Source organism: Lathamus discolor, chromosome 3 (assembly GCF_037157495.1).
Source record: "Lathamus discolor isolate bLatDis1 chromosome 3, bLatDis1.hap1, whole genome shotgun sequence".
NCBI classification, from domain to species: domain Eukaryota; kingdom Metazoa; phylum Chordata; class Aves; order Psittaciformes; family Psittacidae; genus Lathamus; species Lathamus discolor.
This window is the reverse complement of record NC_088886.1, coordinates 51,541,591-51,556,654: the sequence shown is the minus strand read 5'-3', so window position 1 is coordinate 51,556,654 and position 15,064 is coordinate 51,541,591. Positions and strand designations below refer to the sequence as shown.

Genomic DNA, 15,064 nt, shown 5'->3' with positions numbered 1-15,064 from the left:
ACTATTCTCTCCCTGGGTTCCTGTTCCAAAAGACAGGATGTTCGTCCTCTCGCCTTCTTGACTGAACGCAACAGCACATGTAAGCCACTTCCTTTTCCCCTCCTCAGGTTGTGGTTTCCATTTGGTTTCCATTTGTGGTTTCTTTGGGCAGAGCTGGCAGGCAGGTGACAGCATGGGCATGATGTAATGTGGTTCAGAGGGGCAGAGCAGCACAGGTATGCATGTGAATAGCACTTGGGACCCGTCACATCAGTGGTGATGCAAAAGGTGTCCTGCGCCAGGAAAAGACGAGGAGCAGGGTGGGAGACATTGCTTAAGAGTTCCTTGTTCTGGAAAACATGACTGAGAGGGTGCAGCAGGGAGGAAAAGCCCAAAGTCCAGCTGCTGAGAGTGTGGGTGGTAGGTGGATATTAGAGTAATGCTCTGGCTGTGTATGGGCTGAGAAATTTAGCTCATTGACGACAGCAGACTGGGGCATTGCTGGTTTCGAAAAGATCTCAAATGCAGTTTGCATCCATAGGCTCTGTGCTATCCTGTCCTCTATCTCTAGTAGACTTTTCAGTATCTGACAAGAAGCTTTAGATAATTCCACTGTGATTTATGCTGCTCAAAGTGGCTGTCTTGTCCCCTTCCTACTGACACTCCTTATAGATCTTGACATTCAAGCAAGATCATTGGCTTTTCCAGCTCTGCTCTTCTGTCCCTTCTGGTCAGGCTGGCTAACTGTTTATGGTCACTGTTGGCACTCTTGCACTTGAAGGAAACTCTGAGAAGCTGTTGAGTAGCATGGTTGGTATGGCAGGCTGAGTCCCTCCGCCAGGCAGGTAGCACTGTGGCATAGCTTGCCAGTCCCACTCTGTCCTTCACTTTCTTCTATGGAGCCCTAAGGCTGCTGCTTTCTTTCTCCAGTGCCAATTGTTTCTTCACATATGAAGAAGTGAGGAAGGAACTTAATAGACAGAGATCGGGCAATAGAACAGCGAATGGAATTCAGTGTAGATAAGCTTAAAGTGATGTGCAGCAGGGGCAGGGAGAATGACAATGTGAACATCACGTATGAAATAATGTGCTCTGACTTGTCATTACTACAGAAGTAAGATGCTGGGCTTGTTGAAATTGTCAGCTCAGTTGAAAATGAAATCATAGGATGGCCCTTATGAGGAGAGGCTGAGGGAGCTGGGTCTCTTTAGCTTGCAAAAGAGGAGACTGAGGGGTGACCTCATCAATGTTTACAAATATGTAAAGGGTAGGTGTCAGGATGATGGAGCTAGGCTTTTTTCAGTGATATCCAGTGATAGGACAAGGGGCAATGGGTGTAAACTGGGGCATAGGAAGCTCCACGTTAACATCAGGAAGAACTTCTTTACTGTAAGAGTGACAGAGCACTGGAACAGGTTGCCCAGGGGGGTTGTGGAGTCTCCTACACTGGAGATATTCAAGGCCCGCCTGGACAAGTTCCTGTGTGATGTACTGTAGGTTACCCTGCTCTTACAGGGGGGTTGGACTAGATGATCTTTTTAGGTCCCTTCCAACCCTTGGGATTCTGTGATTCTGTGATTCTGTGTCCTGGGTTTACCAGGAGCCGTTTTGCTCCTTCTTAGTAGCTGGTGCAGGCTCTGTGTTTTGACTTCCAGCCTGGGCAGAGAGCTGATAACACCGATTGTTTTTAATTGTTGCTAAGTAATGTTTATTCTGGCCAAGGACTCTGTGAGTCTCGTGCTCTGCTGGGGACGAGGGGAGGCCGGGAGGAAGCAGAGACAGGACACCTGACCCAAACTAGCCAAAGAGGTATTCCATACCACAGCACATCATGCCCAGGGAGGTAACTGGGAGTTACCCAGAAGGGCACGGTCTCGCTTCGGGGGGGTTGAACTCGTTCGGCGGTGGTATCGTATTCTCTTGTTATTTTCTCTTATCAATATTATCATTGGTGGCAGCAGTAGTGGTTTGTGTTACACCTTAGTTACTGGGCTGTTCTTATCTCAACCCATGGGAGTTACATTCTCTTGATTCTCCTCCCCATCCCTCCGGGAGCGGGGAGGGTTGGGGGGAGGTGTGTGAGTGGATGAGCTGTGTGGATCGGTTTAAACCACGGCAAATGGTTACATATAACTTTAATGAATAACATCATTATGCCACTAATTAAAGCTGTGGTGCATCTGCATGTTGACTGTTGTGTGTACTTGGCATGCACTGTACCTTTGTTCCAAAAAAAAGGTAGAGTAGAACTGGAAGGACTCAGAAAAGAGAAACAAGGATAGACAGATACCTGGAACAGCTTGCAGCTATGATTAGGAGGCAGCTATGACTAGAATCTGAAAAAGCAACAACTAATGGGATAATAGGTGCCTATAAAATAAGGAATGATGTGGAAAAGGCAACTGAGGATCGATTGCTCACCGTCTTTTCTAGTGCAAGAAGCAGGGGAGCTGTAAATCCAAGGAACAAGTTCAGAAAAAAAGGAAAAGAAATGCTTGCTTGCACAGTGTGTGTCTGAACTCTGAAGCTACCTTGCACAGGTTCAAAAGCGAGCTGTAGCTAGGATCACTCTATATGACAGCTAATGAACTGAGGTTCCAGAGAGCCACATACCAAATCTCGGCCACTTCCAGTCCTTGTCTTAGGATTCAGAAGTGGGATATCGTAACCTCTCACATGGGTCTGAAGACCGCCGTTTATGCAGCACTAAGGAAGCTCCGTCAGGTTTTGCAAGCATTTAAAAGATATGGCAGGTTTGGTAACCAGCACTATTTTCTGTACCCCAGGCACAAACGCTACATATGCATCAGTGTAAAACAGGCCAGACTTTAATGTGCTTGGAAAGAAAGAGGAAGGATGGGATGAAAAGAATATCTTAAATATTTTTAAGTTAATAGTTTCTTTGAAGAGTACTGTGACTTGAAGGATTTAGGAAAGGGTATCTGAAAGCTGGTGAGGGAATGATCTTGTAGGTATAAGGTACATGCGCTTGACTTGGGCTTAGGTTTGATTTTTCTTTTAAAAGTTGGGAGCCAGGGGATAATCAAACTCGGGCCCTGAAAATCTGCACTTCGGCTCCTCTGTGTCCTGGTTTCAGCTCTGTCACTGCAACATGGGTGTTTTTAAGTGCAGTGTTCATTGCCATGCTGGCAGAGGAATATTCACTATATGTTTGGGTTTGTTCATGGGGTGTTGGAAATAAAGGCATGTTGCAGGTGTGGTGGTGGGTTTGGTTGCTCTCTGTCCTGCAGCAGTGTGGATGCTGGGTGGCAGTAGGGCTCAGGCTGAGTCCTTCTCCATAGAAAGGGAAAATCTGTAACTAGGCTTGGCCTGTTTTAAAAGTGCATGTGGTCATCTTAACCCTGTCAGTGATAATAGGCCCTAAACGCACACGCATTTTTCCTTCATGCATAATGCTGCTTCATATTTAGGATTATTGAGCTTATCCATTACCTCAGTTGTCTGAGGGCGCACTAAAAAAACTATAGAAAAGGCATTTTAGGCTATGTGAATGACTTCAATACAAGGAAAGCATGACTAAGGGCTGAGAGAATGCGCAGTGAGAATTACCCTCTTCAGGCAGGAGAAAATTCCCAGAGAAACTAGGCATGTGGGAAATGCCTGCCTCTTCACGTATCTGGCTGTACAGTGTTTGTGGGCGGAAAGCCAAGCACTCTGCAAGCGCGTTGTGCGAGTGCTACAGTCTTTGTGAACTTGTCATTTCCCCAAAACCATGCATTTTTTGGGGTGTATCTGATAGAACATGCAATCAAAGGACCTTGCTTTTATCTTTCTTTCTGCCCTGGAGACCTATCTGGCCAGCTACATTTGCCCAGTGACTTTACATAGTAGAAATACAGAAAACACTGTGGATCTTTAAAAAGACACCGTACTGGTGTCTTTCTGCTGCATCCAGAGCTTGCCTGTGGGGCAGGCTTGGGGTGTTACTGCCTGGGTACTCTCTCAACACAGTACTTTAACACGTAGGCATAGTTGTAACAGCAATTAAAGCTTGCCAGTGCCATTTTCCTCTCATCTTAAGACCGAGGGAGGAGGGTAATCTTGTATTGTCAAACCCCCAGTTGCTAATAATGCTTTCTTGCAGTGTTGTTCAAGCTAGCACATATCCCATTCCCACTCCTGCAGCTGTGTACTCAAACTCCTGTGCTGCTTCATCTCAATTTACCACTCATGTTTTTCCTCATTTGTTTCTGAAATAATTCAGCCACCACTTCTGCACTTCTCACTCTTGAAAGCAACCCTCCTAACGTGCCCTTGCCACTGTCTCCCAGCCTCCCCAAAGTTGGCTCCTGAGGCACAGTTAGAGCCCTGTCACTTGTTCTTCAGTTCTGCTTGCTGGTGGTGTTCTCACTTCAGTGTTTTGCGGAAGTGAAAGAATGGGAGATGTATTTATACCCTTCTGCTTAAGAATTCATTCATAATTTCATACGGAAATGTTTCACAGTGATTCACAATGTATTTCTGAGGAGTGAGCTGTTCCTACAGAAAACTTACAATATTGGGATTCTGTTTCCAACAGGGACTGGAGAAAGCTCAAGTGTGTGGGAGCTGAGGGAAATCCAGGCAGGGTGACTTTTTCTCTACTGATACATGTATTTTAGTGCAGATTTAGTAAATACGTTTCCTTAATCAAGGCTTAAAAAGATTACGTAGGGAAGAAAAGAGAAGCTGCAGGTAGAGGATAAGTCTGCTGGCCCTGATTACCAGGGAGAAAAAGTCGCAGTGGGTGCAGGCATGTCGCCTGCTGATAGATGTCTGCAGCATCAAGGGAAGCATAATAAAGTACATCTTGGCAATGTAATCGAAACAAAATGCTAACTAGGAAAGCCAACCACGGTAAGCACAGTAATAAAAACACATCCGGTGAAGTAAAGGTGCAAGGATTTCTTTCCCCAGAAAAACACATTAACCTTTTATGGAGGTAGATGTGACCTTGGGAACTCAGGAGGGTTTCATAACTTCAGAAGGAACAAGAAATGACAATCTGATAAAGCTTCCCCAAGAATGCCTGGCATTCTTCACTGTGAGTTTCATGATCTCCGTGGGATGTGGATGACTCAGGCTACAGCATGAAAAATGTATCCAGACCTATAAAGGAATTACTTACTGTAGGTGTATGCAGGCTAGAGTTGATTTGTTGCTTCCCAGTATATTGTAGATCCTCAGTATAATTCAGTTCTATATAGTATTTTTTTATGAATGAGAAGTAGTACAAATGAATGACCTCCAAATGGGTTAATGCTAACTTAGCTGCGCCTAAAATTAAAGTCTGCTCTCTGTTACATTGCAAATCTGTGGGGTTTCCCTAAGAAGGGAACTGAAAAATTTTGGTAACAGAATAACAGTTTATTTTTAGGAAAACATTAGTGTATTTTTAAGCCAAAAAGAGGGAAAAAAAATCCTTTTCTCCTTTTCTTCCTGTTTGCATCTTTGCAATATGTGTGGTGAGATTGCAGGGCTAGGAGAGAAACTGGAACACTAGCATTTGCTTAGCCTTTTAGTAGGACTGAAATTCTAACTTTCAGCTTTGTTCACTTCTTAGTCTCAGTCTCTGTCAGGGTAAAGCTGGAGTAAAGCTTGAACAGTACAATGGGGAAGAGGCTTTTCCCATCCGTATTAAAAAGCTGAGCCTGATCCAATACGTGGTATCTTATACCTCTCGTCTGCTGAGAGTCTCTGTCTCTGGAATTCCAGCCAGGATCCAAATTTGTGTATGAGCCCTATATTTATAAACTAAGCCTCTGAAACCCACCAGCTCTACTCTTCTGATGAGGTTATTGTGTTGTCCCCTTGGGAATGAGGATTAGTGGAGATGTGCCTTCTCACTCCCCAGCACAGGTGCTTAGTGAAAGAGTAACTGCTCATAAAGCAGAAAGGAGGTCCTTGAAAAGAATTAAGATTGGGCTGATATCCAAGCTGGGAACTGTTCCTGTCCTGTTTGTGTTAATCCACGCTAGTTTTATAGGTACTGAATGATGGCTGCTTTATTTTTTGAAGGTGCTGAGTACCTATAGTGTCCATCAATGTGTGCAGGAGGTTTGCATACTTAATGTGCATTCCTTGAGGAGAAAACCCCACAGAGGATGCTTACTGCATGCCCTGCTTAATCCTGCTGCTTGCAGGAGCCATTCACAGAGGCTCATTTCAGTTAGGGTTAGTAGATTCTTCCTTGAAGGGCAGAGATGAAAAGAGATCTTCTTAGTTGCTGCATAGTAAAATGGCCCTTGGCTGACTTAGCAATCACAGTGAGCTATTTTTTGAAGGCTGTGTTCTCCCAGTTGTTTAGGGCTGCTAATGTGCTTAGTCTAAATAGCTGTGTTTTGTGTCTTCTGGCAGACCATGCAACAGATGAGTGACCACCGCTATGACAAGCTGACAGTGCCCGATGATGCTGCTGCTAACTGCATCTACTTAAACATTCCCAGCAAAGGTCACGTCCTGCTGCACCGAGCCCCTGAGGAGTACCCAGAGAGTGCAAAGGTGAGAGGTGCCTGGGAGATCTCCAGCACCCTGACCTTGCTGGGAAGTCATTGGGAACTGAAATCGGGTGCTTTCCAGAATGGGCTGTTGTAACCAGTCATGGAAATACCAGATGGTGAAAGGTGGGAGGCCTAGGCTCTGTTCTCATCTCCACTACTGATTTAATTACTTTGTCTCCTGTGCCCCTGGTGCTTCTTCTGCATAAGTGGATGTAGCAGCAGTTACCCTCACTGCAGGATGGATGTGTGTGAATCCCATAGTCAGAATGCCACGTACACTGTAAATGCTAGTGTTGATTACAGATGATGAGATGGCTTAGCCCCTGCTGATAAATCCTGTTCATGCTGTAAATCCTTAGAGAAAAGGGAAAGCAGAGGTGTAAAGTGTAATGATTTATCTTCCATTTTCTTTCCTGAACAGGTATTTGAAAAACTGAAGGACCACATGCTGATACCAATTGCCAACATGGAACTGGAGAAAATAGATGGGTCACTTACCTGTTGCTCTGTGCTTATTAACAAAAGTCCAGAATTATGAGTTTACAGAGTCCCTCCCTTGTAACTGGCAATAATGTTACACACAAGGTAGACGAATCTGTATCCACACTTTTATTGTTTTTATTGACAATCTACTGTACCACTGTGCTACTAACCCTTGTTTACAAATTTTTTGCTTTGTGTATTTTTATGATGTCCTTGCAGATGGTATTTAAGGTGACTGTATGGTTTGTTGGGGGCACATAACTCTGAAGTATGTTAGTCCCATGGGCTAGCAGGAGACAATTATAGTGGCTAACCCCCAGCTGTACTGATTTAACATCTGTGGAAATTTTATGAAAACCAACTAATTCTCAGCATTTCAAGCACCTCTGTTGTCATTACATTGTTCCCTTCTCCTGTCTTTTTTCCTCTTGCTTCCTTGCTGTTTTTTTTCCTTCCTTGGTCCTCTTTACTTTCAGTGATGCAAGGTATCAGGGGGAAACTGAAAAGAACTCAGTGGGCTCATGAACTTGGTATCTTGTGTGGTAGAGAAGCTTTCCATACACTAGCTGGAAGAGTGGGCAGTGGCCTGTGCTCACTGCCTTGGCCATATCATATCGATGCTGCTGGGCAGAGTTGTGGCTGGAATCTGTTTCAGATGCCAGGTAGCAACTTTGGAAAAAGCTCCCTCCAATGGGAGTGTTCAAGTGCAATGTCTGCCTGGGAAACTTGAATGACAGAGTGGTGCAGCCACACAAGATACATCCTGCAAGTTCAGGTCCCAGTTTGCTGCTAATGCCATGACTTTCAATTTGGTGAGAATGGAAGAGGAGTTTTTAAGAGGGCCAGATTCTAGGGAGAACCCCGACCACAAAAATGAAAGACTGAGATGCTAATGGAAAAATTAAATCTGAAAAAGTGATCTAAAATATAAGGGGTTTAATTATCTTTCTTTTCATTTCTATCTCTGTTTTCTCCTCTTGAAGGCCACTCAGTAGCAAAACTCAAAAGAAAAGGGTGATAAAAGGAGTTGAAGGACAGTGATTCCTGGATTATGTGTATGAATAAGGGAAGCTATTTTTTCCTGAAAGATTGGCATTTGTACTCTATCTGTCCTTGGGGCAGTTTTTCTTGGAACAATAACCATCTTATTTTTTTTTTTAATTGCATGAATATTTACTGTGTTATTCAGTTAAAACAAATATGGGGTTTTGTAGCAAATTCCACAACGTGTTTTACCCACTGAGTCATACTTTATTTTCACCACAGTAAAGTGAAGTCTACACCATTGTATTCACATGCTTCTTGCTAAATCATTTATAAACTAAGGATGGAGAAATTCACAAACAGAGGCAGTAGTGGGAATTCTCCAGAGACTGACAAATAGTCTGAACATGTTATCAACTTCCTAGATATCTCCTCCACCTTTCCTGAAGCACTTGTGTGTTGCTAAGGTACAGTAGGAAGCGAACATGGGGGGCTCAGGCAACGTGGTCTGCAGGAAAGCTTACTGAACGCACACTTAGATATCCTTTGGAAACCTGCGTGCTTTTTTGTGCAGTCATAAGGGAGGAAACGCAAGTACTCATATCCGCAGGTACTTCTCAGTGTATCTCTCAATTAATCTTGGTGGCTAATGAGGAGGAAACCTCCTGGCAGCTGCCCAAATATGTCTGATGTTTTGTGGGTATGCTGTATGTTGTGATGACACCGGATATCACAAGGGAGAGAGCAATGATGAGCAAATATAATGTATGTGAAAAGACAGCATGTCCAAAAGGAAGTCTTCAGCCAGCCAAAGGGCAAGTGCCGTTTTTATGACTTCATGCTGTTCCAAAGAGTTCCTCTAATGTTTCTCCTTTACCATTCCCAAGCACCATCATTTATGCCTGACCCAGGTGATCAGGCTCTAGCGATGTAAACACTGTAGTGGGGAATCTCTTTACCTTCCCTTACTGCATTTTAGAATTACTTGATGTTAAAGATCTTGTGCCAAAAAGTGACCCTGCAGTATTTAACTGTGACCTTCTAGGGACAAGCTGTATTCTGTTAAAAACCTATGCAGCCATGGGAGCTGTCATACAAAGCTGGAACAGAATGCTCCCTGACCTTTCCATGCACTTCCTGGGGCCTCATCCCCTTCTATGTCCTTTGGTCCTCTTCCCTCCTCTCACTAGGGAGCCAGAGCATCCAGCTACATTGGGACAGTATTAAGCTGTGGGTTTTCTGTTCAATTTACCTCTCAGACTTTGCTGTGCTTTTGTTTTGTTTTTTTTTTCTTCCACCCTTTTATCTGTCTCTCTTCCTCAGATTCCCATTTTTAGTTTATACCATGATGAGCACTTTTTTAACCCCAAGTGATTTTGCCTTCTGCTGTCTCAGTTATCCTACTTGAGTCTTCCTTTTCTGTATTCCTCCCTCTTCACTCCAATGTATCTCAACCCCCCGTGGACTACCCTAAACTCCCTCCCTCCCTGAGTAGGTGCCTAGAGGAGGGAGAAGCTGAGGGGACCACTTTGGCTTCGAGTGACTTGTTTTGAGTTGGAAGCATGACTGTCAACAGGAGATACAGATCCAGAGAGTGACAAGGGTGACTCCTCTTCTTGAGGATTACTCCAGAAAAGGGAAACATTTGTGGTGGATGTTGTTATCTTCTGTCCCTGAAAGCGATAGAATAGGTAATAATGAACTCTCCTGGCTCTCTATGGGAGGGAGAGGGGGAGTCTGGATCTCAGAGCTGAGAAACATCTGTATTGACAGAGAGGTTGGTCCTTCACCTATTGCCATTTAGATTTCCTTGCCTTCAAGGCTGCATTTTGGTATACAGAAAGAGCCAGGGAGCAGCTGAGGGATTTCTGAATTCCTTCAGGTGATGATTTCAAGTTGTATTCAAACTGTCTAACTTCAGGCACAGAGTTTAGGTGCTTTAAATCACACCAGATTTCTCTCTGTTGGTCTCGTTAGGTATCATAGCTTCCTAATATAGACACTCTGAATTACATCCTAGCCTGATGCCCAAAGTTACCTAAGCTGCTTAGTAAGATTGCCCTCACCTCTCTGCTTTTAGTGTTACACTTCTCTGGCATTATAAAGTAAAAACATTAAGAGCACTGCAGTTTGTGTATTTGCAGTATGGTACTAAAAACTAAAATCATGCCAAGTGCTTCTTGTTCTTGCTGTTTACTATTTTTATTGTTGCCCAAAGAAAGAATTCAGTTGTGAGGACATTTCTGCTGCGATACATATGCATGTAATGGGCATCCTGTACAACTTGTCACCAGAACATTTCTCGGATGCCTGATATAAATCATCATCCTTGATTAACATAAATAATAAAATAAAATCCCAAACCAAAAAAGGAGATGAGACACTGAACACTAATAGCTGCCCACATAAAGCACACAATGATAACTGTCAGGCTGTACGACATAGCAGGCCAGTGCAAAAGTTACTCTGGTGGTTAATAGCTCAGAAATGGGACTTGAATTACTCATCAAAGGTATTTGGGTTTGGTTTTGTTGGTGGGTGTTTTTTGGTTTTTTTTCTTGTTCTTGTTGTTTTGCGTTTTTTTTCGGGTTTGGGTTTTTTTTTTTCCTTTGATCAGTCAATTTAGTTCAGTTCAAATGAAAGAGCTACAATGTGCATTATAGATCTTTTATGGGTGTTATCTTTGCTAAGAGTTTAGGGAGAGCTGTGATACATGGGTTTCTTCACCAGAATGTGAATACAGTGTCTCTCTCTGCAATGAAAATGTGAATGCATACTGTACCTTTTAAGGTAGACTTGAATTCTTCCATTTCAGCATTTTTGTCTTTTCCATGCTAATACAACTCCTATTTGGTATTCAATAGATGCCACTGCATGAAGCTAAGCTCTGCTTTTTTTGGTGATTTCCATGTGATAGGTACAGAGCTCATAGGCAACACTATGTCCAGTTTTAAAACCAAAAAGTCAGTGCACATTTGCTCTTTGTTCACAGCAAATTGGGCATGAACTGACTTTTGATTTCATTCAGCTTCTCATACATTATATCAATGAGGTCAGAGCCAAATTGCTTTGATAAACAACATCAATGTTCACATGGAACCGTGTGAGGAAAATAATTTACTATTAAGATTCTCTATTTTTGCTTTTATCAATAAGGAAGCTGAAAAGATAAGACTGCTTAAAGAATGGTATTTGTTCAGTGATTGTGAATAAAGTATTGTTGGACCTCACGTGTATTTTCAGAGAAGTTTTAACTGGACGTGTGATGTAACTTGAATAGAGTTGCATGTGAATCGTGTTAGTCACTGTTCTACGTTGTATTGTTCTGCAGTGCACAAATATGACTACTGAACACAGAAGTGTTACATTTCATTAACCTGAAAACCTTGTTGCAGTATATATTCCCCCACTTTTTGTGCCAAAACCATCAATACATTCCATAATCTGTTCTAATAGAAGTTTGCACTTTGATTTGTTGGGTTTGTTTTTGTTTTTTTTGTGACTCTTGCAGTTTCAGTATTATATATCCCCATCATGAAGGAATAAAGTGTCAGTTGTACTGTGCACTGCGTAGTTTTTGCCTCTTGTTTTGAAACTGAAAGTGTATGCATTTAATTTAATACTGTTTCATGCCATCTTTTTATGTGTAAGCTTGTTACATGCCTAGAAATAAAGCCAATTATAGACACTAGTGCTAAAATCTTTAAGATTGTTAAAGACCTCTCGACTCTTTAGAAACAAATAATGATTTTAGACTCTACATTTAAGAATAACAGAGAGGGGATATTGCCTATGTGTTCTAGATACAATGGCTGTGAGTCAATTTTATTACTGTCCAAGATAACTAAACATGTTACTGTAGTGTGGTATCTTCTCTGCAGTCCCTGTATTTACCATCAGTTACAAAAGGTGAAACTACAAAGGGTTAGTGGCATGACTGTTATGGTTGAATTATTCACGTACCTTGTCTTTTCTCCCCCAGGATGTCAATAGAGGCGGCTACATTTCAGACATTGCTTTGTGGTAACATGACAAATGGTCGCATGTTTTATATCCAAGTACTCCGTTTTGTGTGCTACAATAGCGCACGTAGGGCTAATCTCTGTTCACTTGTGCTCTAATATCATTAGGTTATAATATTATGGTTAAGGATCTCGGGAAACAACGCAGTTACTCCAAGCTCCACGGACACGTGTGGAAGTGCTAATGAGCCTCCAGTGCCATCTTGTGGCAATCCAGGATTGTTCAAGGCCTCAACATTGTTGCTTCAACCTTTTAAGAAACCCAAATTAAATTAACGGTATTGTAGCAAAAGAATGATATCATTTTTAGACTGTACAGCTTTGATAGTAATAGGAATTTAAGCAAACCATAATCTAATACTCTTCTTGCTGGAGAAGCAGGGCCGATGAAAGGTTTTGTCAGGGCTGATCTTAGTGCAGCCTTCGTACTGATTTAGAATCGTAGAATCAACTAGGTTGGAAAAGACCTTTAAAATCACAGTGCCCAGCCGTTACCCCAGGACTGTCAAGCCCACCACTAACCCATGTCACTAAGGACGAACTGATCTCCCCTCATGGCTGCCCCTCGTGATTTCCAGTCACAGCCACCCTTCATCTGCCCATTCATAGTGGGCCACACTATATAGCTGCCACCCCTCACAGACCACGGCCAGCCCTCATGACTGCCCCTGCTCTCCCCTCATGATCTCCCCTCACAGCCACCCCTCCTGTCCCCTCATGATCTTCCCTCATGGCCACCCCTGCTCTCTCCTCACAATCTCCCATCACCCCTCATGGCCACCCTTCCTGTCTCCTCACAATCTTCCCTCATCCCTCACGGCTACACTGGTTAAAAGTATGATTTTTATACTAATATATTTAAGTTAGTGCTGTATCTAATGTGGATACATTTAGCTTTGTGCAACTAATACAGCAAATTACTGCATTTACATGTATCTTTATGTACTCATATCTACAGGAGAGAGCTGGTACCAATTTACTTGAATTTCTTTCTAAATGGCAATAATTAAAAATAACAAAAGCTATAGAACTTGCCACATTAACAGAATATCAAAGCCTTCAAAAAAAAAAGTATAATTAGCATTTAAAAAGGAGTGCACTTTGCAACATTTAGCTGTAAAATATTCCTTCAGCAAACAGAGTTGTGTTCTTGGTTGTACAAATTCGCGCTCCGCTGTAAGCATGTCTTGCCAAAAAAGCATCAGTCACAGTCTTCTGCATCATTCTTATGTTCTCAATAACCTCACCCCCAAAATCCACTAGCTGTAGGTTAATTGCTATAGGTTTGTAGTTGAAAACTTGCCACTGGTAGCTGTAGATACCCATTCAGTTTCGGCAAGGTCCTCAATCCTGATTTGGTTCTGTAATTGAACCAAACTGTCCTTTCTCCCTGCCTGGCAGCTTTCTTCCTCCTCCCTAAGGAACTGTGGGTGCAGAGCCTTGCTGCCCACACACGGGTCAGGGGGTCCTGAGGCAGGACCCAGATCCCTGAGTAAGGACCAGGAAGCAGAATGGGATGGAAGCACACGAGGTACGGAGGTGAAGGCCCCTGCTCTGAAGTAAGGACAGGCTGCCTGGAGAAGGTGTGATCAATGGGGGCAGAGGGGACAGAAATCCTGGAGCCAGTCACTGCTCTGAAAAGCCAACCAAGCTCTTCTCACAAAAACTGTGCTGGCAGCATTATACCATCTCCTAGGACCAGTACCATGCAAGGTTTGAACAGCTCTGAGGTGTAAGCAGTTTCCAAAACTCACTTGGAAATTTACTCTAGAAATGTAGTTTAGATGGACATTTACATACGTACGCACTCGTGAAACCAATGCAGTGTCCAGAATCTTCCCTGCTCCCTCGAAAGAAATTCCAACTCGCTCTTCACTGAGCTTCACTTCTTAATACTGGACTGATGTTAACCTCCTGAAATGAGTTTCATGCTGAGAGCAGTCTTCTTCCAGGTGCCTGGACCATTAAATCCTGTTAGGGTTTATTGGCATTAAGTCTGCTAAAATGTATTCTATTCCTGTATTCTCTGTTCTCACATGCTCTTTTCCCGATGGCTGAAGTGAATTCATTTTAGTTTGTCCCATGCGTGGCTTAGGAATCCAGTAGCCTAACCCTCCAGACATCGCGTGCCTTTGAACTGCACCTCTCACTGAGCACAGTTATTAAATACACTAAATCCAGAATGCACGACCACTGTTTTCATCAGCAGTTTTGAACAGAGCCAGCAATGTCTACAATATATTATGCACCTTGAAGAGGAGGACTTGTAAAGCATTTAGTTAAATGAGCAAGGATGGGAGTCAGGGGTTGGGAAGATGCCTGTCTCTCTCAGACGTGCCGCAAGCAGCTCACTGGAATCATCAGGGAATTCGAAACCTTTCCATATATATGGGTGCTTAGCACAGGTTAGAGAAAATCAGCACAGGCACTTGGGCTTGCAAACACCAGGCTGCCCTGCAGCCCTGTCAGCAGCAAAACGGGAGACGGACACGCGTTTATTTTGTATTTCGGATGTTTAATCCAGAGATACAGAGACAGCTTTGAGCAATGCAAATGCACTACAGCAGAGGCAGCAGTTCCCGAGAAGGTGGGAATAACGCTGCGGAAGCACTTGGGTTGTGAGCAGAGGCGTGCTGACACATCGCCAGTAAGCAGGGCTGGTGTGGGTGAGTCTGAGGGAGCTCTGGGCGAGCAGCAGCAGCAGGAAATACAGCCGCTCGGGTCTTTGCTGGCGGCCAGCCCGGAGCCTGGCTCTGACTTATGGCACCCGGCTCTGCAGAAGCCAGCCCCGCCACCGGGCAACAGCGGTGACCGTCCTTTACTTTGTAGCTCTAGGCAGACCCTTCGCTACCCAATGCGTTTATTGAAGAGCTGGCAACGCCGCGGGCCTGGCCCACGGGAAAGGAGCCCTTGCCGGGGGCAACCCTGCTCGCCTCCCCCCGAACCCGCTCGGCTCAGCCGGCGGCGACTCCGCCCCAACCCCGGCTGAGGAAAGGCGGTGGCCCAGCCCCTTCGCGCACAAGCCGCTGGGCGGGGCTACGTGCCTTCCCTGACGGCTCATTGGTGGGCGGGAGGAGGTGGGGCGGGGCTCTGGCC

The 15,064-nt window shown here is 44.0% G+C and overlaps 1 protein-coding gene across 1 annotated transcript in view; it reads left to right on the top strand.

Annotated features, from left to right (window-relative positions):
* DDAH1 (dimethylarginine dimethylaminohydrolase 1) overlaps positions 1-11,510 on the top strand; it is a 56,279-nt gene extending 44,769 nt beyond the window's left edge. The window contains exons 5-6 of the mRNA XM_065675204.1: positions 6,337-6,480; positions 6,901-11,510. Of these exons, the coding sequence (XP_065531276.1) occupies positions 6,337-6,480; positions 6,901-7,017 (261 nt within the window). The 3' untranslated portion in view covers positions 7,018-11,510. The remainder of the gene's footprint in view (positions 1-6,336; positions 6,481-6,900) is intronic.
* Positions 11,511-15,064: the final 3,554 nt, after the last annotated feature.